At 47.5% G+C, this 27,442-nt stretch overlaps 1 protein-coding gene across 3 annotated transcripts in view; it reads right to left on the reverse strand.

The window, feature by feature from the left end:
- The window catches only part of RREB1 (ras responsive element binding protein 1), a 75,385-nt gene that overhangs the window by 15,427 nt on the left and 32,516 nt on the right, over positions 1-27,442 (reverse strand). For all 3 annotated transcript variants that reach the window (XM_006864107.1, XM_006864108.1, XM_006864106.1), the window contains exons 4-7: positions 27,111-27,255; positions 26,220-26,356; positions 6,310-6,499; positions 1,192-4,114 (exon numbers count right to left, since the gene is read on the reverse strand). In XM_006864107.1, coding sequence (XP_006864169.1) covers positions 1,192-4,114; positions 6,310-6,499; positions 26,220-26,356; positions 27,111-27,255 — 3,395 coding nt within the window. The remainder of the gene's footprint in view (positions 1-1,191; positions 4,115-6,309; positions 6,500-26,219; positions 26,357-27,110; positions 27,256-27,442) is intronic.

Consider the following 27,442-nt stretch of genomic DNA (forward strand, 5'->3'; position numbering starts at 1 on the left):
ATGCAAACTGCACTCTGAGTACTCTGCATTTTATTTAGTAACCTTGCACAACACAGAATTCTTAGTTCAGTTTTGTTGTTGTTGTTGTTAAGTGCCATCGAGTCGGTTCCGACCCATAGCGACCCTGTACAGGGTTTCTGAGGGTGTAAATCTTTACGGGAGTAGAAAGCCTCATCTTTCTCCTGCGGAGCGGCTGGTAGTTTCGAACCGCTGATCTTAAGGTTCGCAGCCCGATTCGTAACCACTACACTACCAGAGCTCCATTAGTTCAGTTTTAGGATCCATTAATATTTTGGTTGCAAACTCCAGAAAGGTAAGCATTTACCCAATTTACTCTTAGTTCAATGATACTAATCGTGTGTGACTATTAAGTAGACTGTAATTAAAATAAGAGTTGTATTTATATTTGAATATTAGAAAGTACCTGGTTATAAAACCCTTTAAAATTTTTCTTTAAAAGTCAACTTATATAGTGACTTGGATTGGTCTCTGCAAAAATCAACTTGCATAAACTAACATTAAAAAAAGTAAACTGCTTGTGAAATAGCTTGCTGGAAATTTGACACTGCTATTTAAATATTACTTAGATTTCGATGTTTCCCTAGAGCAGCTGACAATTTTTTTGCCTAAGTATAATTGAATAAAGCCCTATCACAATTCACAAGGAAGACTAGACTGCCTTGGTAAACTGGCATCACTACACACATGATCCCTTAAAAAAAAACAAAAACAAACAAACAAAAAACGGACAGCCCAAACAATGTCACAGAACGTTCAAGTGTAGCAAGGTGCACTGAGGACGCCAGGATGCACCCTCTCCCACCCATGTACTTGTTGTTCGTGCTCTAACACTCTCCTGGAATCAGAAGGCAGCCCCTTCTCAAGGTAGGGCCCAAGGGCCAACAGACACCAGGGATTCCAGCTGGTGTACACTCACGATCACTAACACACCTGCTCTGCTAATACCTTGCTTCATGGGCAGCTATGCTTGGAGGGCTCAGACATAGGACAAGAGGTCATGCTAGTAAATGACCGGCTTAAAAAGGTCACTCAGTTTACTGAGAGTGCACAGGGGATAACCACAGCATCACCAAACTGGGAAGAGAGAAGGCAGGGAGGACTGTGGGATCCCACCCCTCAGCCTCTCCCATTACCCACTGTGCAGAACCCTGCCAGAGAGCAGCTTCTTACCTGTGTGCGTGAGCATGTGCCTCTGCAGGGAGCTGGCCCACGGAAAGACCCGGGGGCAGTGCGGGCAGCTGATCCTTTGCAGGCAGTTGGCATAGGAGTTCCGCCTGGCCCTCAGCCCCTTGTCCTCTGGGGGGCTGGCCTGCTCCTCGTCACTGGGACCGTGGGCATCAGCCGGGGCTGAGGGCGCCTCCTCCTGTATCTCATCCTCAGTGTTCTGCAGGAACGGACTGAACTTGTTGGTGTCGGTGGTGGCCAGCATCTTCTCAATGCTGGCAAACTCCCCGCTGGAGTCGAGGTCCACACCACCACTGGTGACCTTGGACCGGCCCCTCGTCCCTTTCTTCCGGCCCCTCTTCTTGGATGTGCCAGCAGGTCCCTGCTCGGTGGGAGAGGTGGTCTCAGGGCTGGTGGTTGTTGGGGGTAGGTCCCCAGATTCTTGCGGGCTTGTGGTGTCCACAGGGGTGTGGGCAGTTTTGGGCACGGCACCTCCCAAAGTTTCGGGACCTGCGGGGCCACTGCTGGTGCTGGCAGGCCCTGGCTCGGCCACCTTGGTCTTCAGCAGGGTGGGGGCTGAGGACACAGAAGAGATGATCTGAGCGATGGAGGCCAGCGGGGGCAGCTCCTCGGTCACAGGGGGCTTTGGCAAGAGCAGGGGTGGCTTGGGGCGCAATGGCCGCAACAGGGATGAGCTGCTGATGAGAGCTGAGTTGCTGAGAAGGGTGGGGCTGCCCAGGAGCGGAGAGCTGTTCACGACAGCTGAGGAGTAAAAGGGGACCGCGAGTTGCACAGGTCCCTGGAGGGCCTGAGCATGGGGTTCCCGGGGAGGCACTGTTGAGGCAGATGGGGCCGTGGGCTTGTCCGTGCCACCATTGGGCCCAAACACCCCTGGCGTGGTAGGGCACAGGGGTGGACAGACCAGTGATTTCTCGCCATCTTGGGGGTCCTGCTCAGACTTCCCGGCCTCGCTGGGAACATCTGTGTCCTTGTCTCCTCTCCGGGGGTTCTTCGGGATGGAGAGGTCAATAGGTTCCATGGAACAGTCGTAGGGGGCCAGGGAGGAGGGGCTGAGGAAAGAGGCTGCGTTTTCCTGTTTCACGTGGACCAGGCCCAGGCCCTTCTGGGAGAAGTCAAGGGGCTCATTAAAGTCCACTGCAAAGCCGCTGGTGGGTTCCAGCTTGACGGAGACGTGGGGGGCTGGTACAGGACCCCCGTGCAGAAAGCCGTTCTGGGCCTCCAGGAAGGCTGTGATGGGCTTGCGGTCCACAAAGGCACCACAGCCACCCTCCTCCACCATGCCGGTGGCCTCTGCTATGGGCCCGTCCGCAGGGACGCCCCCATCAGCAGCCAGGACGTAGCTCTCGATCTCGTGTTCGGGTACATGCAGGTGCTGCTTGAGGATGTGGTGGATGCAGTTGCGCTTGGCTGCAAAGGATGAGCTGCACTCCTTGCACTCGAAAGGTTTGCGGCCCTTGTGGCAGCCTCCCAGGCCACGGCCGCAGTGGGTCCGCATGTGGATACGCAGCGCCCGGTAGTGTTTGAGGTCCTCACCGCACAGCCGGCATATGGTATCTGGGGTGCAGAAGGCTTCCACCATCTCAGCAGCGCTGCTGGTCACATACTCGATGTTCTTCTCGATGTCCTTGCGGGTGGCCTTGAGATGCTTCTTGCGCAGGTGCCGCTCGCAGTTGGCCTTGACAGTGAAGGGGTAGTGGCAGATCTTGCAGATATAGGGCCGCTCCCCGCTGTGTGTGCGCAGGTGGCGGATGAGGGCAGCCTTGTCGGCAGCAATGTAGTCGCAGATGTTGCACTGGTATGGCGAGATGCCCAGGTGGGAGCGCACGTGGGCGCGCAGCACCCCTGAGAAGGCGAACACCTGGTTGCAGAAGCGGCAGGGGTACAGGACCTTGCGCATGGCGGGTGCCTTCTTGCCGGCAGGCCCTGCCATGAGTGCCTTGAGGTCGCCTTCTGTGATTTCCTGCTTGATCTTGGCCTCCATGCTCAAGGGCAGCAGCGCCTCGATGATGCTGTCTTGCTCCAGCTGCGTCTTCATCTCGGGCTGACCTGGCAGCTCGGCACGGGGCTGCAGGAAGAGCTGGGTGGAGGCATTGGCCTGGGCCCTGGACTTGGACTGCAACAGGTGGGCATTGGAGGTGGCCTCCACCGAGCCCTTGAGCATCTTGAGCGGTGGAGGGGGCAGGCTGGGGCTGATGCAGCCTGGGGAGGCCTGCTGGGCATTGACGAGGGGCGGGGGTGTGGAAGTGGCTACCACCGTGCGGGGTGTAACCAGGGGCTTTGGCTTCAGCGGGGGCATGTGCTTGAAGATGGTCTGCATGGGGGAGGCTGGGGCCTTGGAGAGGGGCGGAAGGCTGATCTGGGGGGGCGCCGAGGAGGCCATCTTCAGGATCTGCTGGATGTCGGCCAGCTCGATGGCTGACTCGCTGGAGATGGGCTTGACCACAATACTGCTATCGGGCTGGATGATGAAACCCTTCTGGAAAGGTTGCAGGGACAGATGTTTCATGCTCTCCTTGGTGGCGGGGAGGATGGTGAGCTGGTTTCCCAGGGAGGTGGCCTCAAAAGGGGGTAGACTCAGCAGGCTGGTGCAGGCAGGCTCCTGAGGTAGCTGGCACTTGAGTGTCTCGAGCTGGATGGCTTGGTTGTCATCCGGCGGCGGGTCCTCAGCTAGGGTGGGCTTTGCGTCTTTGGTGTGTTGCAGGCCCAGGAAGGCCAGGAAGACCTTTTGATCGAGTGTGTCCCCATCCAGGGGCTTGGCTTGCGGTTTCTCTCCCCCCGGATCCCCGGTGCCATGGGTCTGCCGGTGCAGGGTGAGTGAGAGGGGCATGGGGAATGCCTTGTCGCATGTCTCACAGACAAAGCGGTGCTGCTCGCTGATGCACCGCCGCAGATTCGCTTCACACCAGGCCTGCACCAGAATCCAGGAGAAAGGAAAGCATTAAAAACCAGAGAGCCGAGATGCCCACAGCACCCACCATACAACTTCTTACTGTGACCCCTGCTTGCTAACCTCCAGACTTGGCTTACTCTGAGTAAGTCAGTCCGCTGCAGAAGGACACATCGTGTACGATCTCACTAACATGAACTATCTAGCCAAGGGAAGCGTATAGAAACCAAAGTTAATAGCAGATCCCAGGAGTGGAAAGCTATTGTTTAGGGGCACTGAGTTTCTGTTATACGTGATGAAAAAATTTGAAAAAGGATAGTGGTGCTGGATGTATAACACAGTCAAAGTGTACCATGTCACCGAATTATACATTTAAAAAAAGAATGAATGGGTAAATGTTTTGTTGTCTATGAAAAGGCTTTAAAAAGTTGGTGATTAATGGAATTAAAATATAATAGAAGAATTGTAGATGCTTGGAAACAGTTAGTTCAATGAACTAACGAAACGTGAACATCAGTCTCCACGACTCTGAGACCAGAGGAACTAGATGGTGCCCAGCTGCCTACAACCAACCGTTCTGAAAGGGATCAAATGAGAAGGCTCCAGTAGAATGGTGGGAAATGTGGCATAAGACTCAAAATTATTATTAAGAAAAAAAAAAAAAAAAGATTGGCCTTACTGGTCAGAAAGAAACTGGAAGAACCGGAGACTACACCCCTCAACAATGCTTTTGGTCTGGAAATGAACTCAATCTTGTGGCCAAAATTTCAGTCAAACAGTAGAGAGGTTCATGGGGCAGGAGCACATTAGTAAGGTATGCTCACTAGGGAATTTCGGTCAATCATTCAAAATCAAAAGGGCACCATCTGCCTAAGGACACAGTTGAGAAGGGATGGGACGGTGGGTGGAATAGATAGGAACCACAGGGATAAAGATGGATAAATATTGTTGCATGGAAAAGATTGCCATCATTGGGGTAAAACAAAGCGTCTGATTGGTTTAATGTAAAACTGGTGTTCTTGTCTGTAAACCTTTATTCAATTCACAATAAAAACATTAAAAACTAAAATCACATTTGTTTGATGGATAACATTAATCCCTAGGGGAAGCAATGAGCCACAGGTAAGCAATAATTCCATGAAGGTAGCATTAGTTAATCCTCTTTTTAAAAAGGAAAACCATGCAAAGCTAATGGAAGGTGACACAGATGGTGGCGTGAGAACTGCCTAGGAGGGGCATCAGGGCGTCTTCAGGTGTCGGGGCATTCCTTCTCTACCGTCCTCTGGGCAGTTACACAGGTGCATGTGTATGCAGTAAACCAGAGCTCGAGACATTCACACCCCAGAACTTTACTATCGATAACAGCATATCTCAATTTTTAAAAAATAAACCAAGAAGAGCCCTAGTGGCACAGTAGGTTAAATGCTGGGCTGCTAACCAAAAAGTTCAGTGGTTCAAATCCACCAGCAGTTCCGAGGGAGAAAGATGAGGCAGTTTGCCTCTGCAAAAACTTGTCTCGGAAACCCTATGGAGCACTTCTACTCTGTGCTACAAAGTGGCCGAGAGTCAGAGACTCGATGAGATGGGTTATAAACAGAGAACAAGTAAGTTCTCTTCCTATTCAGATATATGATGACCTGTCATTTTCAGTAGAAGCTACAATGCTGGAAACATCTAGCTATGATGTGAACTTTAAGGTCCCTGGGTGATACACACCATTTACCCTCAGTTAAGAACTAAAATGTTGGCAGTTCGGAACCACATAGCAGTGGTGTGGAGGAAAGACCTGGAAAGCTGCCTCCCCAGAAAGAAATCTGTGGAGCAGCTGTACACATCTGGAGGGGAGAAACACCTGGGGCTCTCATGGTGGAAGTGACTCAACAGCAATAGGAGTTTTTGTGTGTGTTTTCTGAATGCAGACGTTAAATTACAAATTCCAGCCAAGATAGGGCTGCCATGGCAGTGGGGAATGATTCACAACTTTAAATCCAACCAAATTCCCCAAGGACACACAAAAGGCATTGATGATACAAACTCATACCCACATCAACACGAGATTCAACACAAAATCAAAGACCACCCATCCCTCTCAAACCAACGATCAAACAAAGGCTGGGAGGGGTCACGCTGAATTTTAAGAGAAAACACAACACTGAACAGACATTTTAAGGAAAGGGAGTTCAGTGTAAGGACAAAGACTGGGGAGCTCTAAATACCTGAGAAATTCGGGGAAACTTCCTACAGGAGAAGTCGGTGAATCCCAAGTCATGGAAGCCAGCAGGAATGAGAGGGTTGTTCTGTATGAATGGCCTCCCCATCGCGTCTCTCGGAAGCTGTTTGTGGACAAGTGCATTGTGGCGCAGCAATCCTCGATGTGTCCGAAAGGTGACGCAGCAAATGTCACATCTAAGGACAGGCAGAAGATAACACAGAAGGCAGCAGTTAGAGCTTCCAGGCATTTTAGTCACTTTATCTCAATTCAAAAAAATAATGGTGACAGGACATCAAGAAGCCAGCCTGATCACAGTTAGTGCTAAAAAAAGCTAACCTTTCCTTAAATAAATAAATAAAATTTACATCCTATTAAACTTCTGGTATAAAATATTTATAGGCAGTTCAGTATGTAAAAATGGCCTGACCATCAGGAGTACACATGTAGGACTGTCTGGCTGTTTGAATTTCAGGCAAGCTCTTTGCTGTGGAGGCATTAAGTCAAGAAAAGTAAGCTCATCGGGGGAAACTCCCTTCTAGGACTTAAACTTAAAAGTAATCATGAGCAGTCTAGCATGCTCACTGGTGACCACCTGGGTTTACTCATGCATGGAAGTGGGGGAAACTCAGCAAGGAAGACATAGGCTGAGTTTGACCACACTCCACTGACACCCGCTGACCTTGAGATGAAAGAGAAGAGGAAGGACTAGCTGGTCTGAAGTTATGAAACATTCGTGAACTCCTGAGCTCATGGGTAGCCCCTGGGGGGTAGGGCTGAGAGTCAAGTGGCCAGCTGGTCTGCAGTGCAGGAACGTGTGTGTGAACTCCCAAATCTGCAGCTAGTACCCATCTGACTTAGCCTGGATGGCCAGCTGACCAGAACTTGAACAGAGGGAGATACAGATGTTTGATAACTTGACAAGTGTAAACTGCTACAAGCTGATGAACTAGACTTTTGCTTATGGATGCAGTTGCTCAAAATTTGAACTGGAATGGAAAGATTCTTCATATTAAGGTACAAGCTTATTTCCTCAGTGTACTGGGTTGACAAGGATGGACAATCTAGATATTGGCTATCAAAAATGGGGGGTTATAAAGTTATGAAGTGGCTGGCTTATAAACTTTCATGAGTGTGCTTAGTTTCAGAATGAGGGGGTTAAGGCAGAGTCCCCCCTGACTAGTCTTCCTCTTTTCCAGATGGATCTGGTGAAAGGGGCTGGGGGATGATGGTTATAGGAATTTATGATTCAATTGTGAGTAATTGTTAGCAGGACTGAGATGGTCACAACTGTAATTGTAGAAGATGTGTAGCTAAAAGCAGGGAGTAGTTACTCTTTCATTTCAGGAACAGACAATCTCAGGACCATCAAGGAGGAAAGAGCATGAGTGGAGCGTGAGATCCCTACCTAGAAAAACGGCAACAGCAGAGACGGTGGCAGAGGTGATGGCATGGAGAGCGCAGCTGCAGGCTCTAGGCCCATAGACTGAGAAAGGCTGTGTGCCTGTGGGCAAGAGGCTGGCTTGCAGAATATGTCCTTAGGATATTTAAATAAATATATATTTTTTGTTTTGTATATGTGCATCAAAAATTTTTGCTTTGTTCATTTGTGCAATCAATGTAAGATGCAAAAGGGAAGGCCCAGGGAGGAAGCAGGGTAACTTGTTGCAGGGAAGGGATTGTAATGATTAAGATGAAACAAAGCATGTAATTTGTTGAATGTAAAACTGATGATCTTATCTGTAAAACCTTCACACAATTCACCATAAAAAGGTTTTTAAAAAAGGATGAGAAGTTGAAGGATGAGAAGCTGCTCAGAGTCACACAATTTAAAGTCTTTGTTTCAGGGCTTTCTCACAGCATCAGCCCATTGGAGCCTAGTTATTCTCAGTGTTTAAAACTCAAAAAAGCATACACACACCAACATCTAGAGCAATCAGGTCAGCATCTCCAGCAACACAAGGGGGTAAAATGGCAATTCTCCAAGCAGGTCAGTAGCATGTGACAGAGCATGTGACGTATGGACTTCTGATATTACTACCATCCTTATCTGAAAAGTCAGAGACTCCCATTTATCAAGCACGGACTCTGCAGGTACGGCCCACACAGCTGTTCTGACAGGCAGGCACTAGCATTATTACCATTTTATAGACGAAAACACTGAGGTTCAAAACTGTGAAGCAAAGTGACCAAGGTCGCATAGACATAAAGAATTAAAAAACAAGTGAGAGATGAGGCCTAGTCGACTTCCATGGTTTTCCTGCCCACACCGACCATGAATGACTCTCAAAGATGGAAATTTACTAATCCTCTCCTATCCATGCAAAAACTGTACACTGAATAAGGAAGACAGAAGAATTGATGCTTTTGAATTATGATGTTGGCAAAGAATACTGAATATACACCATGGACTGCCAGAAGAACTAACATTTGTGTCTTGAAAGATGTACAGCCAGAATGATCCTTAGATGCCAGGATGGTAAGACTTTATCTCAGGAACTTTGGACGTGTTATTGGGAATGACCAGTTATCCTTGGTAAACACTGTCTAGGCTTGTGCCACTCCCAAAACTGCTGTTTTGTTTGATTCCATTAATTGCCATCACTTTGTGAATCCAACTCATTGAGGGGATCTTCCTAGTTTTTACTTACCTGATACACCAAATTTGATGCCCTTCTCCAGGGACTGGTCCCTCCTGATAACATGTTCTAACGTGCATGAGGCAGTCTCGCCAGCCTCGCCAGCCTCGCTTCTAAGAAGCATTCTGGCAGTACTTCTTCCAAGACAGATTTCGTTGTTCCTCTGGCAGTCTATGATATGCATATTCAATATTCTCCACTAATACCAAACTCCAAAGGCATCAATTCCTTAATACAGTGCCCAGCTTTCACATGCATATGAGACTAATGAAAATGCCATGACTTGGGCCAGGCCTTAGACCTTAGACCTCAAAGTGACCTCTCTGCCCTTTAAAACTTTAGAGAGACCTTTGCAGTAGAGCTGCCCAGTGCAATATATCATTTGATTTCTTGACCGCTGCTGCCATCAACAAGGATTGTGGATCCAAGTAAAATGAAATCCTTGACAACTTCAACCTTTTCTCCACTCATCATGTTGTTCAATGCTTCAGTTGAGGAGTTTGTTTTGTTTTTTACGTTGAGCTGTTAATTCACATTAAAAGCTGTATGCAGTCTTTGATCTGCTTCACCAAGTGCTTCAAGACCTCTTTGCTGTCAACAAATAAGGTTGTGTCATCTGTACACCACAGGTGGCTAACGAGTCTGTCTCCAATCCTGATGCTAGGTTTTTCATACAGTTCAGCTTCTGGGTTATTTGTTTAGCATACATTAGCCCCATGGAGTGATTTCAGTTTAAATGAATGAAAATTCCTTAGTTCACAATTCCGGCAGTGCACTTCTATTGCAGAAACTTCTATTGGATCTACCTGGACTCATAAACTAATTACTGATAGCTTGCTGTATGCAGAACTTCATTCCCGGTAGTTACACATACAGATGTGTCTGACCCTCAACAGCCCTCTAGAGTAGGAACTATTGTTTCACAGAACTAGAACCTGAGGCACACAGAGGGGCAAAGCCATTTGTTTGTGCTGGGAACTTTTTTGCATTGGAATTCTCTAGAAATCAAGAGGTGACAATATCACCCATGAACTCCTGAGCCTGTCTCCATTAAGACTGAAAGCACCAAGTGCCAAGAACTCTCACTGTGGTGGCTTTACTTATCACGCTGGGACAGGGCACAGCGGAGAACTGTCCTGATGTACATTACCCGCCTAGCTCCACTGTTACCATCAACCCATCAAAATGCCAGTTCCCACCAGGGAGTTCTGCGTAGTCTACCAACTAGGGCCCAAGTTTCAGATAAGGGATGCACCAGTAAGCCAGAGCACCTCCAGGGCAGCTGACAGTTCAATGGGAGAGTCCCCACCTTCCATGCGGGTGGACCAGGGTTTGACTCTCAGCTAGTGCACCTCCTGGGCAGCCACCGCCTCTGTCAAAGGGGGCTTGCATGCCGCTATGATGCTGAGCAGGTTTCAGTGAAGTTTCCAGACTAAGAGACTAGGAAGAAAAGCCTGGTGATCTACTGAAAATAAGCCAACGAAAATGCTATGGATCCCAGTGTTCTGATCTGCAACCCACCATGGGGATGGCCCAGGTCCTGGTAGTGCTTTGTTCCACTGCGGATGGGATTGGTCATAGAACGGAGCCAACTAGACAGCGGCTAACAATAACAAATCCTGTCAGTTCTTATAGCCCTGTGTTCAGACATTAACTCCTTCTCCTTGCCCATGTCCCTGGCAACCCCTCATGTCATCAGAGTGACCATCTCGCCCTGCTTGTCCTGTCAGAACTGTATCCAGAGGTGAGGGTCAGAAAGCCGGGGAGAGGGAAGTTAGTCTGTGCCTCCCCTTAAGGGTGAAAATAGGACAAAGTGGGACAGTGTATGCAGAGAGTGGGAACCTGTCACCCAGAAAGGCCAACGGGCATTTTCCAATTGCATCAACAATGCCCACTCCTCCTGAAATAACAACCGGCATTTAGCACACACTGCGGGTGAAGCATTCGCTGAGTGTTTTGAATAGATTTTCACTGTTACGGGGACTGCCCTTGGTGTGGGGACCTCAAGACAGACACCTAAGCTCCTGTCACTGTGACGATTTAGGAACTGAGTGTGGTCAGTGAATCACCCCAGAGTTGAACATATGTTCTTGGCGTACCTTGCCCTCTGTACATTCAGTCCAAGTAAGCTTTGCAGATAGGATGGGAACTGGTCAGTTATAGGTTGTTATTGTTGTTCAGTGCCGTTGAGTTAGTTCCGACCCATAGGGACCCTATATAGGGTTTCTGAGGAGCAGCTGGTAAGCTTGAACCACTGACCTTCCAGTTCAAACAGCTTTGAAGTCTGGAGCATTAACTCACAGTGCCACATGAGGTAGGGTTCGTATAATCACAACTCATAAAGACTTCCGTGTGCTTAATTCTGCTTAAGTCAAACTCACAATGCATCACCTCTGGTTTTTGTTATAGTGGAGCAAGGACTTAGCTTTCTGCAGATTGAATCTGAGATTTTGATCATTTCTCCTAATTGCTCAGTGTTCTTGCCTACCCAAAAACACTCTGTCCCATCTGGGCTGTGAACAAATCTTTCCAACTTGGTTTTCAGACACCATTTTTAGTTAAAAACATTTCATTGGCTTGTATAAAATTTAATCAAATTATGGCAAACAAAAGCTAGTATTGCTGACATACACCGATTTGAGAAGAGAAAATATCAACTCTTTGTACACATGCAGAATCACCAGCAGAGAAGAGCAGGAAGGCCTGCGAAAGTCTCCCATTTTTGGAAGTAGGCAATTCCTTCCATATCAGTAAAAAAATGTGAACATTTACCCATATGTATTTGTTGTTTATGAACAGGAATGTGTGTATATGCATGCATACATGGATATATCTGTATGTGTATATTTATGAGGGGACTTCAAAAACTTCATGGGAAATGGAATTAAAAGATAGTGGAATTTTCCCACTAACTTGTTGAAGGCCCTCATATATGCATGTAAGGTCCCGTGGTGGAACCGTTTGTGCTTGTCTATGAATCTAAAGGTGAGCAGTTAGAACTCTCGCCAGAACCACCACAATCCAAGTCCTGGTGATCTGTTTCTGTAAAGATTACACAGGAAACCCAATGGAGCAGTTCTACTCCATACCGCATGGGTTTTCCATGAGTGGAATCAACTAGATGGCAATAGATGTACACACACACACACACACACACACACACACACGTATTTAATGTGTGTGTGTATGTTGTTGTTATGTGCCGTCGAGTTAGTTCTGACTCACAGCGACCCTGCATAAGGTTTCCAAGGAGCTGGTGGGTTTGCCAACTGCGTTTAGCAGTCCAGTGTTGATCCCACAGCACCACACCAGGACTCTGAATATATGTATAATGTTGTTGTTAAGTGTTGTTGAGTCGGTAGTGACCCTGTAGAGGGTTTCTGAGGAGCGGCTGGTGAGCTTGAATCGCCGACCTTGCAGTTTAAACTGACTTTGCAGTCTAGCGCATTAACCCACAGTGCCAGCCCAGAACTATACGTGTGCATATGTATCTACGCATGTATTTCATAGGTAGATACAATGTGAAAATAGAAAAATGAAGGGTGATAGAAACGTTCTCTTATTTGCTCCCTGTATCCCAGAGATCTTTCTGAATGCCTCTCCCACACCTGTGAGCTTTCTGTCCCAGCACACAGCCTGCTGGTCAGGCCTATTCAGTGAGAGGGCTCACATAGGGAATGGGGAGTGCTACTTAATGCAGTAGAATTAGAATTCGTGGTACCTTTACTGTAGCAGTGTATTGGTAACCACACTGAATTTCATCACTGAATTTGATGGCTTGGTGTCTATCGGGGTTCCCCCTTCTGTTCTCTTATTTTGTCACCTCCCCCACCCCCGATGCCTCCTGTTTCACACAGAGCCACTGTTTGCAATCCAGTCAGTCTGGATTCACAGTGACCCCACGTGTGTCCGAGTAGAACTTGGCTCCACAAGGTTTTTAATGGCTGATTTTTTAGAAGAAGATCATCAGGATTTTCTTCCATACTGTCAGGAGGGACCAGTCCCTGGAGAAGGATCTTATGTTTGGTAAAGTGAAGGGTTGGAGAAACAGAGGCAGATCCCCAGCGAGATGGACTGACACAGTGGCTATAGCAATGGGCTCAGGTGTAGCAACGATTGTGAGGTTGGTGTACAACTGGGAAGTGTTTCGTTCTGTTGTGTACAGGGTCGCTGTGATTCGGTACCAACACAATGGCACCTAACAACAACAGCAACAGCCATTTCCTAAACAACTGCTTCCTCCGGCACTGCCCGCCCCTCCAAGAGCCACAACTTAGGAAGTATATACAATCACCGCTGAATCCAAGCTTCCGAGACTTGTAATCTAGACCCACCATCCTTCCTTCTCAACTAGGGTGCTCCTATCTCACTTCTGGAAAGAGAGAGGATGCTATTCCACAGGAATCCCTAGGTACCCAGAGGCACCTCAGAAGCAAGCCCTGGAGATTTACTTCTGAGCGGTCACAGCCACCGAACAGTCTATAGCACAGTTCTACGCTGACACACGTGGAGTCACCGTGAGTCAGGGTTGATTTGATGACACCTAGTGGTGGTCATTCCACAAACAAACCCACTCACTGCCACCCACTTGATTCTGGTTCAGAGTGACCTTGTAGGACAGTGCGGAACTGCTCCATGGGGTTTTTTGAGACTACAAATCTTTAAGGGATCAGACAGCCTCATCGTTCTTCCACGGAGCAGCTGGTGGGTTTGAACCATCCATCCTGTGGTTAGCAGACCAATGATTAACACACTGTGCTACGAAAAAGTGACCAAGAAGACAAATCTGCTTTGAAACCAGAAGTATGCTATGAGGCTGGTGAAGGGAGAGGAAAGAAATACCAACAGGCAAGCATGGCCTCCCTCCCTCTTCACTCAGCACCTGACAGTCTTAAATCAGACCAGAGTGTGAAGCCACCACCCAGGACACTGGACAGGCCTTTATCAGCCGGAGGCTCTCCAGCTCAATGAGCCCTCCATGCCGGGTAGGCACGAGCTGCAATCTTGTTTCAGAGGCGCCCTTCAAGGACAATGGTGTCATTGTAAAGAGGGGGTGGGGGTGAGGCTGCAGGCCCTGTTCTCAGGCCTCTCACAGACTCGTGTGGGCACGGCAGTCTAATGAAAGGTCCAAACTGCTAAGTGCACAGACACACGACTGGTGGTCCACGCAAATCTCCAGTCCGCCACAGTTTTGGGGACATCTCCATGGGGCTGGAAAGAACAAACAGCAAGACTGTAAAATATTCACATGGGGTAAAACTGTACTTAAATCCAAGACAAAGTTACTTTGCAAGTGATTTTGAAAATGGGCCAAAAGGGAAATCTCACAGATCTGAGTGGCTACCCTTCTTGACTTTATGGCAACAGACATGACCACCATGTGTTGTGTTGGACACTGAGGGTAACTTTTCTAAATGGAAACACAGTTAGCTGTCAGTGAGGTACATGGATTTTGGGGAGAGTGTACTGTTGCGTAAGATTTTAGGAAGCTAATGACACTGCAAAGCTGTCTGAACTACAAGGTTGGCAGTTCAAGCTCACCAGCCGCTCCATGGAAACATTATACAGGGTCGCTATGGGTCAGAACTGACTTGATGGCACTTAACAACGATGCTGATGTTAAATGCCATTAAATACCACTCATTGATGCTGTTGTATAGGAGCGGCTGGTGGGTTTGAACTGCTAACCTTGGGGGCTAGTCGTCCAGTGCTTATCCTGGAGTGTCACACCAGGACTCTAGGAAGCTAACAGAGAACTTCATTCTCTGACCAAATCAATTACTCTCAGGAAAACAGTGGACAGAACTCCACAGGATGGTTCAGTAAAGTGAGAGTCCACTTGAGACTGTATTTGAACAGTAAAGATGAACGTTCACACAGCCCCAGCTTCGGGTTTGCAAAGGCTGCTCAGCTACCAAACCAGCGGCTACTGTGCTGACTCCGACTCGTGGAGACCTCATGTATGCCAAAAGGGAACTGTGCTCACACAATATTAAAGGGCTGCTTTTTCAAAAGCAGGATTGCCAGACCTTTCTTCTGAGGTGCACCTGGTAGACTCCAACCTCCAGGATCACAGCTAAGAACAGTAACTGTCTGCACCATCCAGGGACTCCTTTCCAAACACAAGCAAATTCCAAACCATTTTCTCAGTGTTTCTGTTTCTTCAGGCAGCCCTCAAATGCCTATTTCACCCACAAAGTGCCTGAAGTCTACCAAATGTTTTAGAAGAGAATGTTGTTGTTGTTATGTGCCGTGGATTCGGTTGAGAGAATGTAAAATTTTAATTTAGAAAGTCAGTGGTTTTATCACTCCCAGGAGTCCTGGTGTGGCACAGTGACAACACTGGGCTGCAAAGTCTGTTTGAACCACAAGGTCAGTGGTTCAAGTACACCAGCTGCTCCTCAGAAACCCTATATTGGGTCACTATGGGTCGGAACTGACTCTATGGCACACAAAACAACAACAAAGACCCAGACATCACACCCAGCTCCCAAATTATGGGATCCTGCCTCCTGCAAGCCCCTGGGTACAGGGGCTCTAGGAAGTGTCACTTGGGGTTGGGTGGGTCTAGGTATAGAGTTGGGGTCTGAAGTTGACACTGGAGACGGGGAAAGCAGCTGCCTGTACTTTATCGCCTCTGTTAGCACCACTTGTAATGACATTGAAGGGGTGGCTGGGTAGGCGTGAAGCGAAGATAGGAGGGAGGGGTGGTCTACACAGCACAAGCAGCTGGGTGAGGGGAGCGCCTCCTAGCATGCACAGTAGGCAGGCTGAGTTATAGTGGTGGCCACCGGCATGTAAAAGAACAGACAGGCAGTATTAGGGGCTGCCAATACCAGGCGTTAGGAGAGGCACCAGGGCCTCCAAGAGCATCCCTGTGTGCTTACACAAGTGGCCTGCAGCTGCCCATGGTGCAGGCAAGCACTGTCATAGAAAGTGTGGGTTCTAAACACTATATTCTTTTTGCTTTTCTTTCAACAAAAAGAATTGAAATCAACCACACGAACAAAATCCCATAGCACACTGGTGGTGAATTATTCAGAGCAAAATAAGCTTGATGCTAATATGGTCAGAAAAACAAGTCCGATCCTCACAAGAGCCAGCTTGAATCACACTTTCTTCCATCATCACCTGGGGACTTAGGTCTGGAAGGAAGCCATTCTTGTAGGGCAGGAAAGCTCCCAGTAATGAGTCAACCGTCAGCTGTACTGCAACAGCTAGCTAGCACTTTGCTGTGATGCTGGAAGCTACGCCACTAATATTTCAAACACCAGCAGGGTCACCCAAGGTGGACGGGTAAGCAGCAGAGCTTTCAGACTAAGACAGACTAGGAAGAAAAGCCTAGGGAATCCAGCCTCCAAAAATCAGACAAGGTAAAAAAAAAAACAAAACCCTGGAGATCACAAAAGAAGATTGTCTGATAAAGTGTCTGAAGTTGATTCTCCCACCCACCCCCCTGGCTATAAACACACAGTAGGCTGCAACAACGGAGTTGCAAATACCAATGATCAGGAAGATGGAGTAGGATCAAGATAGGTTTCTGTCTTGCACACGGGGTCACCATGAGTTGGTGCAGATGTGACAGAAATTAAAATTGTAAAGGGGGTGCACTGGGGGAGAAGCTTTCAATGAGCTTTTAGAAAAATGAAATTTTCTCGTAAACTTTTTTTTGAAGTCCCCTTGGACTTTACAATTCTCAAAGGACGTTAATGTAACAGTATAATGCTCTATTTCATACTGAAATGTACTATTAGTGTTTCGACCAACAACAAAAAACAGTTGGTAAACTGAAAACTGACGGGTAACACAGCACACTGAATCAGGCAAGGGCACCAAGTAGCTGTTGTTTGGACAGTAAATGCTCTTGGCCATGGGAACAGACACACTACATCCTTGCTTGTCACATTTTTTTAAAAACGAAAGCAGAATAATTCTGGACTGGGGTAGAAATATGGGGTGATGAACGTGTAGTGTGGCTACTCTGTGGGGAAAAATAAGCAGCAAGATATAAAAAATACTACCAATGCTAAGCAGTTTCAGAAGGCCTGATGTGGTGCTGTGGATAAGGTCAGCAGTTCAAAGCCGTCAGCTGCTCCATGAGAGAAAGATGAGGTTATCTGTTCCCTGAAGAAATCCCATGGAGCTGTCCCATTCTGTCCTACAGGGATGCTGTAAGTTGGAGTCAGCTTGACGTTTGTCGGTCTGAGATTTTTTTTTTGTTTGTTTAAGTAGATCCAGGAAACCCCTGGGTGGTACAAATAGTTAAGTGCCTTTTAGAATGTATCCCAGAAGTGGCACTGAAAGAAAGGCCTGGTCTGGTGATCTCTGACTTCTGAAAAGTCACAGCCACGGAAAATCCCACCGAGCAAGGTGTCATGGGTGGGAGTCCACTTGATAGTAACTAGTTTGGTTTTTAAATTGTTTTGGTCTAAGAAGACTTAACCTCTGTGCCACCAAGATGACTTTATTTGTAGCTAAAGAAATAAAATATTTATGTATTCAACATGTACCATGTGAAGCTGTAAGTTTTCACCTATTGTGGGTATCTGCCTTATGTTGTTTTGCCTACATGGCATCTCTTTAACGCTTCCCCTTGTGTGGTGCTGGGGAATAATGCACTGGACTGCAAAGTCAGTTTGAACCTGAAGGTTCAAATTCACCAGCTGCTCCTTGGAAACCCTATACAGGACTGCTATGGGTTGGAACCAACTCAACAGCGCTTAGTAACAACAACAACAACAACATGTACAGAGCCATAGAGTGGCACTGTAGGATAAGAAGTGGACTGTTAGCTGCAAGGCTGGGGTTCAAACCCACCCGCCCACTCGGCAGTACTTAACAACTGTACACACATACTTCTTTTGGGTATATCACCTCATTTTTCTTCTGGGAAACCACACTTTCCCTTACTCTCAGTTCACAAGCTTGGCAGCTGAGTTCTTAGCTAGTGTACCACGAGGTAGGGCAAACCACTACCAATCAAAATACACCAGCTCTGAAACAGGAAACCTGTAAGGGCCGAACTGAAACCATTTCCCAAGAAACCCTTGGGGAAAGCCTAGAACAGGAGGCAAAGGCGGGCTGGTGCAAACACACATCAGACCAGAGCTAAGCCTCAGTGAGTCACATCCAGAAACGAAACTTAGGCAAAAAAAGTGGAGGCTAAACAATTTGGGGATTAGCTCCCCTCTAGCTCCACCCCGGAGTCCTGGTGTGGTGCTAATGTGTCAGACTGCAAATTCGTTTAAACTGCGAGGTTGAGGTCAGTGGTTCAAGCTCACCAGCTGCTCCTTGGGAACTCTATAGAGTCACTACGGGTCGGAATCAACTCAATGGCACTTAACAACAACTCCCACCCTATGCTTGCTTCAAAAAATATCTTAGTCACCTAAACACAATGAAAATCCTGAAATTAAAAAAATTGGCTTAAGAACAGCACAGATAAATCATTCAGGTGCTCTTTTTACTTTCACATAATTCTATCAAGTCTACTAAGGAGTTCTGGTAGCATAGTGGGTTACGCGTTGGGCTGCTAACTACAAAGTAAGCATTTGAATTAACAAGTCGCTCTGCTCCCGTAAAGATTTACAGCCTGGGAAACCCTATACACGATGGCTAGGAGTTGGAACCAATTTGACATAACCACCAGTTAAGGCAGAGATATGAACCTACCCCATCAACTCAGCCAAAAAGTATCCCAAGCCCACTGCCATCGAGTCGATTCTGACTCAAGGAGACCCTACATAGGGTTCCAAAACGTTAAATCTTTATGTGAGCAGACAGCTCATTGTTCTGCAAGGTGGCTGCTGGACTTGAACTAAAGAACCTTGTCCACTGAACCAACTTAACCCACTGTGCCACCTGGGCTCCTGATGTTTATTATGCTGACTAGATTTCTGAAAGACTTCTGGTACACTGGAAAATTTCAAACTCCAAGAAACTAATTTCTTCAGACTCCCTAATTTCCCCCAACAATGTAGAGAAAAAGGACGCTGTAGGGTCGGCACTGGACTGTGAACCACAAGGTGGGCAGTGCAAAGCCACCAGCTGTTCTGTTCCTCAGGGTTGCTATGAGTTGGAACCAACTCAATGGCAGGTAACAACAACAACAACAATTTATTTAAACATGCTAAGCCCCTTAAAGCTTCTAATTATCTGGCTTTCAAGGAAGTTTAATCCCAAAATTTGGTAGGTAGGATTCAAACCAAATTTAAATAGTCAAGCAGTTTCCCCAATCTTTATAAAAAGGAAACCAGATAAAAAGCAACTCTTTCAAAATAATAACAAAGGGTAAAAGGACAAATTGCCTTTATGTTTTCTATCAGGCAAACAGTTCCTGGGGGAAACCCTGGAACTTGACTCCTTTTCATTAGCACTGGAATGGGACGCTCCAACAGTGGCGCAAAATCAGAACCGCCAATATTGGAAACTTTTAAATATTTAAAAAAGGACACATGTTCTAAATCATCGAGTCACAAGTGAAACGTTCATTTGGAATAGTCTAAGGACTATGGTATGGAGTCCTTGTGTGTTGCTGTGGGCTAACTGCAAAGTCGTTTGAAATACAAGGTCGGTAGTTCCAGCTCACCAGCCGCCTCTTGGAAACTCTAGACAGGGTCGCTATGGGTCAGAACCAACTCGAAGGCACTTAACAACAATGACAACAAGAGCTATGGTATCAATCTGTGGATTATCTCCCTGAGTCCTCACTAAACCAAACCAAAAAAAGTCAGGCCGACTCATGGCACCCCATGTGTCAGTGTAGAACTGCTCCACAGCTGATTTCAATGACCATGACCTTCAGAAGATCACCTAGCCTTTCTTCAAAAGCACCTCCAAGGCCCACCCAGGGACTTCTTAATCCTCACAACAGTCCTAAACTCAGCTTTGCTGATAAGGAAATTGAGCCACACATATATCAGGACTAGGCTGGAGCCTGTGGGCTCAACGCCAAGAAGTTCCCATAGTTATTTGCAGATACCCTAACTCCTCACACCACCCAAGTCATGCTCTTAATGCCCTGACAGGATGGTGGCTCAGCTGAGAGCATTTCCTAAAGGACAAGCTCCCTGCCCCCATCCCACTAAGAACATTGCAGCATGCCCTGGCCACTTCCTGGAAACAACTGCTTGCACCTTATAGTTTTCTAAGGGAGAGGCTGACTGACATTCCTTTTTAAAGGGAATTTCATGCTTCCTTTTTCCTTCTCCGTTTCCAGAGGCAAGGAGTGCAGGAAGCCCCACCCGGATTCAGGCATTCCTCCCCTCCCCCAGCCCTCTCCCCCTTACCCATCCCAACCCTGAGAACTGACATCAAACAGCTGCACTAATCTCTCCCAGTTGCTAGGAAAGACAGGGAGGGCACTGGGACAGCTCCCAGGCTGCCCGGTGGGCGGCGCCTCCCCTCCCTGGAGCCCAGGAATCCACTCTGGCTGTTTAATCAACCCTGAGTGGACAGAGAAGTCGGGCTGGCCATTCCTTACCCTTGCACAGTGTGGATGCTGCCCCCAGTGAACACACCTCCCTGTCCATCTTTAGTCTCCAGGACTCTCAAATACAAGAGGTGGTGGGTATTGTGTTAGACAAACTTTTCCAATTTTTAGAATGGCATTTAACAGGACCAATGCCGCACTAGTCAATCCTAGGTCTCTGCAAGTGACAGTTATGTGTATGGGGGAGGAGGGGAGTGGGCAGTGAAGGCACGGGACATTCCTTGGAACACTGGAGAATTCTGAAGAGGAAGGTCAGGGAGTTGGGCATCTACCACCAAGGGGCTGGCTTTAGGACCCCCAGAGACAATGTCCTTCCCTCCAAGATTGTGGGTTTGGGGTTCCCTACATGCTAATATGTGAAGCTGACATAAGGCATCGTCCAAAATCCCCTCAGAGACAACCAAGATCCAGAGTTTGAGAAGGGCCTCAGTCTGGAGGAGGCTCAGAGAAGTACCATACCATCTGAGGCAAAACACCACAAGAGAAGCTTTACTCCAACCAGACCCAGTCTCTTTCCTTGGACAAGAAAGCAAAGTGGTTCTGAATGCACCCTTTCCCTCTGCTTTGTAGCTACCCACTTACTTGTTTTCTGACTAGGCTGTGGCTGTCTGCAAAGGCCCTATTTTGAACACTAGTCTCAGTTCGGTAAAGTGCCTGACCTGTAATAAGTTCTCAATGACTTGTTGAATCTGCCTTAATGTTGCTCTCCTCTCACCCACGGTGGGCTTGTCCTAGGCCTGCTCCATGTGGTTACTGAGCCTTTGTAATGTGTCCGGTTCAAACTGAGATGCGCTGTCACTAGAACATACACACTGGACTTCAGACAAAGGACAAGAATGGAAAATATATTGTCAGTAGTAGTTTTTCTACTGACAGGTTGAAATTGTATTTAGAGATACCATCAAAAAAAATATTGCTGTCACCTGTTTCTTTTAACTTTTTTGAAATGACACATGTGGCTCACATCCTATTTCCATTGGGCAGGGCTGACCTAGACTTCCCTTCCATCTAACTCTATTCACAGAAGCTACAACCTGTCACTCTGTTCTATTCTTATAACCAAGTAAGATACCCAACACCACGCAGCATCCTCACACAGGGGTGTCCTTTTTCCATCTACTCGCTCCCTGAACACTGTTAGCCTTAGATTCCACAGGCCAGCTCCAGCAAGCCTGGGTCTCTCCCCTGGCTGCCTTCTCTGCTTAGGTGGGGGGCGGGGGTGCTGGAGAGAGTGAGGATTTACTGCTGGTCACGGCAGGGTGCCAACGTAACCCACACCAAGAGCCAGAAGTGCTACAAGAGGCTCCGTGTCCCTTTCTGTTGTACACCAACACTCGGTTCATTTGAAACACAGGGAAGTGGAGGAAAATGGACTCAGCATTTTGACGAGTTTGGATTCCCATTGCATTTAGGAAGGCCCAGCGGGCACCTTGCCAGCCTGTGGGGAGGAGAACAGAGCAGGAGAGAGTGAAGCCAACAGCTGTTTTGAGTTATAAACTTTCTGTCTGAGCTGGTAGCATCCCTCTGTGGTTCTGCTGCCTTTGGGGTTTGAAAATGGAGTTGGTGCCTATTTTAGCTCTGGTTAGCAGTGTCTCTCTCTCTGTACTAACTCCGGTCACAGTTCACTGCCTGGTTAGGCCTTCCTGGCTCCTGCCCACCCTCAGGCATCCTCTTATAGCCGGGTATTATGTGGAATGGCGGGGCACTTAGGGAAAAGAGGAATTAACTGTGTTCTGTAACCAGCCCTAAGCCCCACCCCACCCAGCAACAGTTATTAGACAGACAGGGTGGATGGCGGCATTGCCACCCTTGGGATTGTTCGGGGGGATCTAGGATGCCCACGCCCAGGACACCAGACCCACTGCCATAGAGCTAATTCCGGTTCTTAGTGACCCTACAGGACAAAGCAGAACTGCCCCACTGGGTTGGCTGTGCTGTTGTGAAATGCTGTCGAGCCGGTTTGGACCCATAGCGACCCTGTATAGGGTTTCCTAGGAGAGGCTGGTGAGCTTGAACTGCCGACCTTATGGTTCAAACCGACTTTGTGGTCCAGCACATTAACCCACAGCACCACACCAGGACTCCATAGGGTTTGTTGTTGTTGTTGTTGTTAAGTACCGTGGAATTGGTTCTTACCCATAGCGACCCTGAACAGGGTTTCCAAGGCTGTAAATCTTTACGGGAACAGAAAGCCTCATCTTTCTCCCGTGGAACAGCTAGTAGTTTCAAACTGCTGACCTTGAGGTTAGCTGCCCGATTTGTAACCACTATATGGGTCGGACCCGACTCGATGGCACTTAACAACAACAACAACAACATGCTACCAGAGCTACCCCCTAGGGTTTACAAGTCTGTAAATCCATAGGAAAGCAGGCTGCCTCAGCTTCCTCCTGAGAAACAGCTGTTGCATTCAAACTGTCAATTTCTGGTTAGCAGCCACGCACCTAACCCAGGTGCCACTAGGGCTTCACCGTAGTCAAGTCCTTTCTGACTTGTAGTGACCCTAAGGGGCAGAGTAGAAACTGCTCCTTAGGGTTCCTAAGGCTAAGTATGGGAGCAAACACCTCATAGCAGCTGGTGGATTTTGAACCAGCTGTCTTGTGGTGAGTAGCCCAATGCTTAACTCACTAAACCACCAGGGTTCTTGAAAGGTTGCCCAGGAGTGGAATCTCAAACAGGATGTTACTGTTGAACAGTTAAGAACAATGGTCCACCTTGCTAGGAAGGCAGGAAGAACCGGAGTCCAACATCAGCACCCTACTACTGCCTGCCTGGCCCATAGCCTTACTTCTCACCCATAGCTAGTATGTATATGGATGGAAGAAAGTGCCCAAGTGCACTCCCACCTTCCTCTTCTCAGAACCAACTGCCCTCCAGTGGTTAAACTATAGGATAAACTAACCACATGGTTGGTGGTTCAAACCCAGCCCTCCCCCACCCCCACAAAAAAAACCCCCACAAAAATCTGCTCCTTAATATGAGCTGGAACTGACTTGATGGCACGTACCAACAACAGCTTCTGGTGGTGTTATGTGCTATGTGTGCTACAGTAGACCTGGTGTGCTCCACAGGTATTTCCGGAAGTAGATTGTGAGACTTTTCTTCTGAGGAACCTCCAGGGTGGACGTGAACGGCCAACTTTTCGACAAGCAGTGGAGCACTCAACTACATCACCAGAGAGTCCACCTTTCCCCGGAGCACAGCTCCATTCAGAGGACCAGGAGAAACCACACGGCCCATTGCTCCACTCCGACTCATAGCGAGTGACCCTATACGCGGTTCTGAGACGGCAAATCTTCATGAGAGGAGACAGCCTCATCATTCTCCCATGGAGCAGCTGGTGGGTTTGAACCACAGACTTCGTGGTTATCATTCCAAAGCCTAACCCACAGGGCCACCAGTTTCTTTGTTCAAACCAGCCCTTAAGGATGACACACTTTTTATCACTGTTACACACCTGTAGGCTCGAGCTACTTAAAAATCTCTCTTGAGAGTCAAGTTTTTCCTGTGAAAAATTCTTTAGAAGCAGTTCTAGGATGGTATGTGATCACAAAGTAAACAGTACCAAATGCAATAAAATAAAAGGCAGAGGACAGAGACAACGAGTGGGTTTATTGTTCTGGGTGAGGGTGCTATTTGGCAGGGAGTCAGGGTTCCTGCCTCTCTACCACAGCTCCCCATGTACGGCTGGCTCCTCTAGAAACATCACCTCCACTTGTTCAGGTTCTCCCCCTGGACAATTAGTTCACTGTCTACCACCCCCTACAATCCTTCATCCTGGGAATACTGTAGATGCTGATGAGTCTCAGAATCAAGGGGCTTCCTGAAGGAAGAGCTAAATGCTGTTTCTGGGGAGGGCAGATTGTCAGTCAGGTTTTAGAGCCACAGAATGTAGACCTGAAAAGGGACCATGGTGACTGTCAGGTCCAGCCCTTCTGAATGTGTTGAATGAAGAAACTGAGGCTCAGATACGCCTGCTCAAGGATCCTGTGTCCATGCCACCTCAGGAAAGTGCCCCGAGACTGGGGAGTTACATAAAGACATTTCATAGCACTTCAACTGCTTTTCTCCCCCTAATGGAAGAATGTCAAGCTAATGTGATTAAGGATAATGATATTTGACATGGTTTTAAGTTACTATACAATTAGGTTCCCCGTTACCCCCCACCCCACCCCCAGACCTTCTCATGCCTAAGTCACAACTAAACACGTATCCTCAGGAATGAAATCCGGCCCAGAGAACAGTGCTTCAGACTAACAAATGCTCAAATTTTTACGCTCTCAGGCTGTCTTCACTTACATATACACACACACTCAGGCCTCCACTCTTGGATGAGACTTAAGCTATGATTTTCAAAGTACGGCTCCTTTGAAGTTTGTCATATGGTCCTTGTTCTTCTCAATGCTGAAAACTATGGTTGTTGTTGTTAAATGCTGTAGAGTCAGTTCTGACTCATAGCGACCCCGTATATAGGGTTTCTGCGAGTGGCTGGTGGGTTTGAACCACCGACCTTGCAGCTCAAAATGACCTTGTCAAATCTATGGTAATTACATTTTAACATGTAATAATTCCGCAAGAGAAGGTTCCAAACCTAGTGGCTCATAAATAACTCACGATTTTTCAATCAGATGAAGAAATAATCAGATTATCAAGGTAGAGAAGTAAAGATTGAGTTTTCCCTTAAGTTTGGCTGGAAAACACTCCCAGCATCTGTGTCTTTTGTCTGATGAGGCTGGGCTGGCAGCGGCAAAGCCAGTACAAACCTGAACTGAACCTGTAACAAGAAGCCCAATCATCTATCCTGGAGCCACAACGGCTTCACTTTCAGCCAAGTGTTTCACACTGTGCAGAACTCTCTCTTCTCCCACTACATGCCCTTAGGTTTCTGTGCTACTGGTCCAGCGTGGAGGACTTAGGATGCGCCAGCACTGTGCTTCTCTCCCTGCCCTTACCACATTCTCATGCACAGCTATGGGGAGAATATGCTTCTAAGTTAGTACCAGAGGTACTTCACTGAGGGAAAGCAAGCAGAGTGGGCCTGGAACAACTCCCTGAGACCACAACCACCCTCACGAGCAGCTCTCAGCCTATACTCTATGCCATCCTAATGCCTTACCAATGTCACTGGTACAGCTCATACACGGCGTTCCTCCCATTGTCGCTGTTGTTAGCTGCCCTCAAGCTAGCTCCATCTCATGGAGGCCCCGTGTACAATGGAAACGAAATGCTGCCCGCACCACCCCCAGGAATGGCTGCAGATCGAATCACTGTCATCTACAGGGTTTCCACTGGTTCATTTCCGGAAGTAAATCGCCCATCAGCCTTTCTTCCTAGTCCGTCTTAGTCTGGAAGCTCTGCCAAAATCCGTTCAGCATCACAGCACCACACAAGCCTTCCAGTGACAGATGGGTGGTGCTGTACGTGAGGTGGGTCTAACCTGGGTCTCCTACATGGAAAGCATGAATCTGACCACGGAGCCGCCTGTAGAGTTCCTGGGTGGTACAAAATATTAATGCATCAACTGAAAGGCTGGCAGTTCCAATCCACACAGAGGTGCGTTGGAAGAAAGGCCTGGCAACCTACTTCCAAAAAAGCCCAGTCATTGAAAAGCCAGTGGAGCACAGTTCTACTCTGACACACACGGGGCTGCCATGGGTTAGAATCAACTGGATGGTTTTGGTTTGATGGCATCATACACAAGTTAGATCATTTTAACCCAGTGTAGAAAACGAAAAATAAGAATGTATCACACATGAACCAGAACAGAAGCAACAGAAATTCTCCTACCTTAGGGGGTTATCTGAATGGGTCTCCATGTGGGTTTCCAGCCCATACTTGCAAACAAACTCCTTGAAACACACTGGGCAATGAAAAACTTCATCGGTTTTCTTCTCGAGGTCACCCAACTGCCCATCTTCTACCATCTTAGGGAAAAGGAAAAGACAGTCAGTCAGGAAAGACAGTCACTAGGGAGGGTTCCCATGTGGGTCTGCTTCAGGAGAAAGCCCAGCATTAAATCAAGACACTACCAAGAAGGAGAGGGGTGCTTTCCCCTGTAGGTGGTAAGGAATGCTACTCATCAGTCACTCCCTTACGTAACAAACACTCACTGAATACTACATTATCATCCTTCAATCCACTCACCCATTCAGCAACTACTATGTGCTGCACAAGCCAGTTATCATGCTCAGTTGGTAAATGAAAGGTGGGCAGTTGATGTCTATCCAAGAGGTGCCTTGGAAGAAAAAAACAGCCACTGAAAAGGCTAAGGAGCACAGCTGGATTCTGATGCATATGGGGTGGTCAAGAATTGGTGCCAACTTGATGGTAATTGGTGTTTACCATGTGCCAGGCACTGGGGACACAAATGTGTGGACAACTAAGATCCTAACTCCTATGAAGCTTATGTTCTAGCCAGAGAAGAGAAGCTATTTTTAAAAGAGCATGGGGAATCTTAAAGTTCTTCACTTCATCATGGGGCTCAGGGTGGTGGCTCCAAAGAGGAAGCACACCCGCATACTCATTTTTGTGAACACTTCACAAAATGGCATGGGAAAATGGGTTAAAAGTTTAGGGTGGATTTTTGCCAAGTCCCCAAACTATGAAAGTACAGACTAGAGGTAAAATTCTGCCAAAAGTCTCGTGATGAGGCTTGTTGATGCCGGGAGCAGACAGGACCTTTTTAGCAGGCGCAGGGTCTTCTTTCTCAGACTCAGCATCGTGACTCAGTTTCCGCTTGGAGGCCAGCCGCCTGCGCTTCAGTGGGGATGGAGGGGCTACAGCTGTGGCACTGCTAGGGTCCTTCTCATGAATCTTCATATGTCTGAAAAGAACACACACACAAAATGTGTCTTAACAAAAAACCTGTTCAGTAGTTCACATATTTATCTTTTACATTTTTCATATTTAGGCACTGGTATTTAGTTTCCCTTAATTGAGTGGAGAGATACAGAATCTAATTCATATGGTTACTTCTTTCTTTTAAACACTGTAATCTCCTAAAACGTCTA

This window comes from Chrysochloris asiatica, unplaced genomic scaffold (assembly GCF_000296735.1).
Source record: "Chrysochloris asiatica unplaced genomic scaffold, ChrAsi1.0 scaffold00060, whole genome shotgun sequence".
NCBI classification, from domain to species: Eukaryota; Metazoa; Chordata; class Mammalia; order Afrosoricida; family Chrysochloridae; genus Chrysochloris; species Chrysochloris asiatica.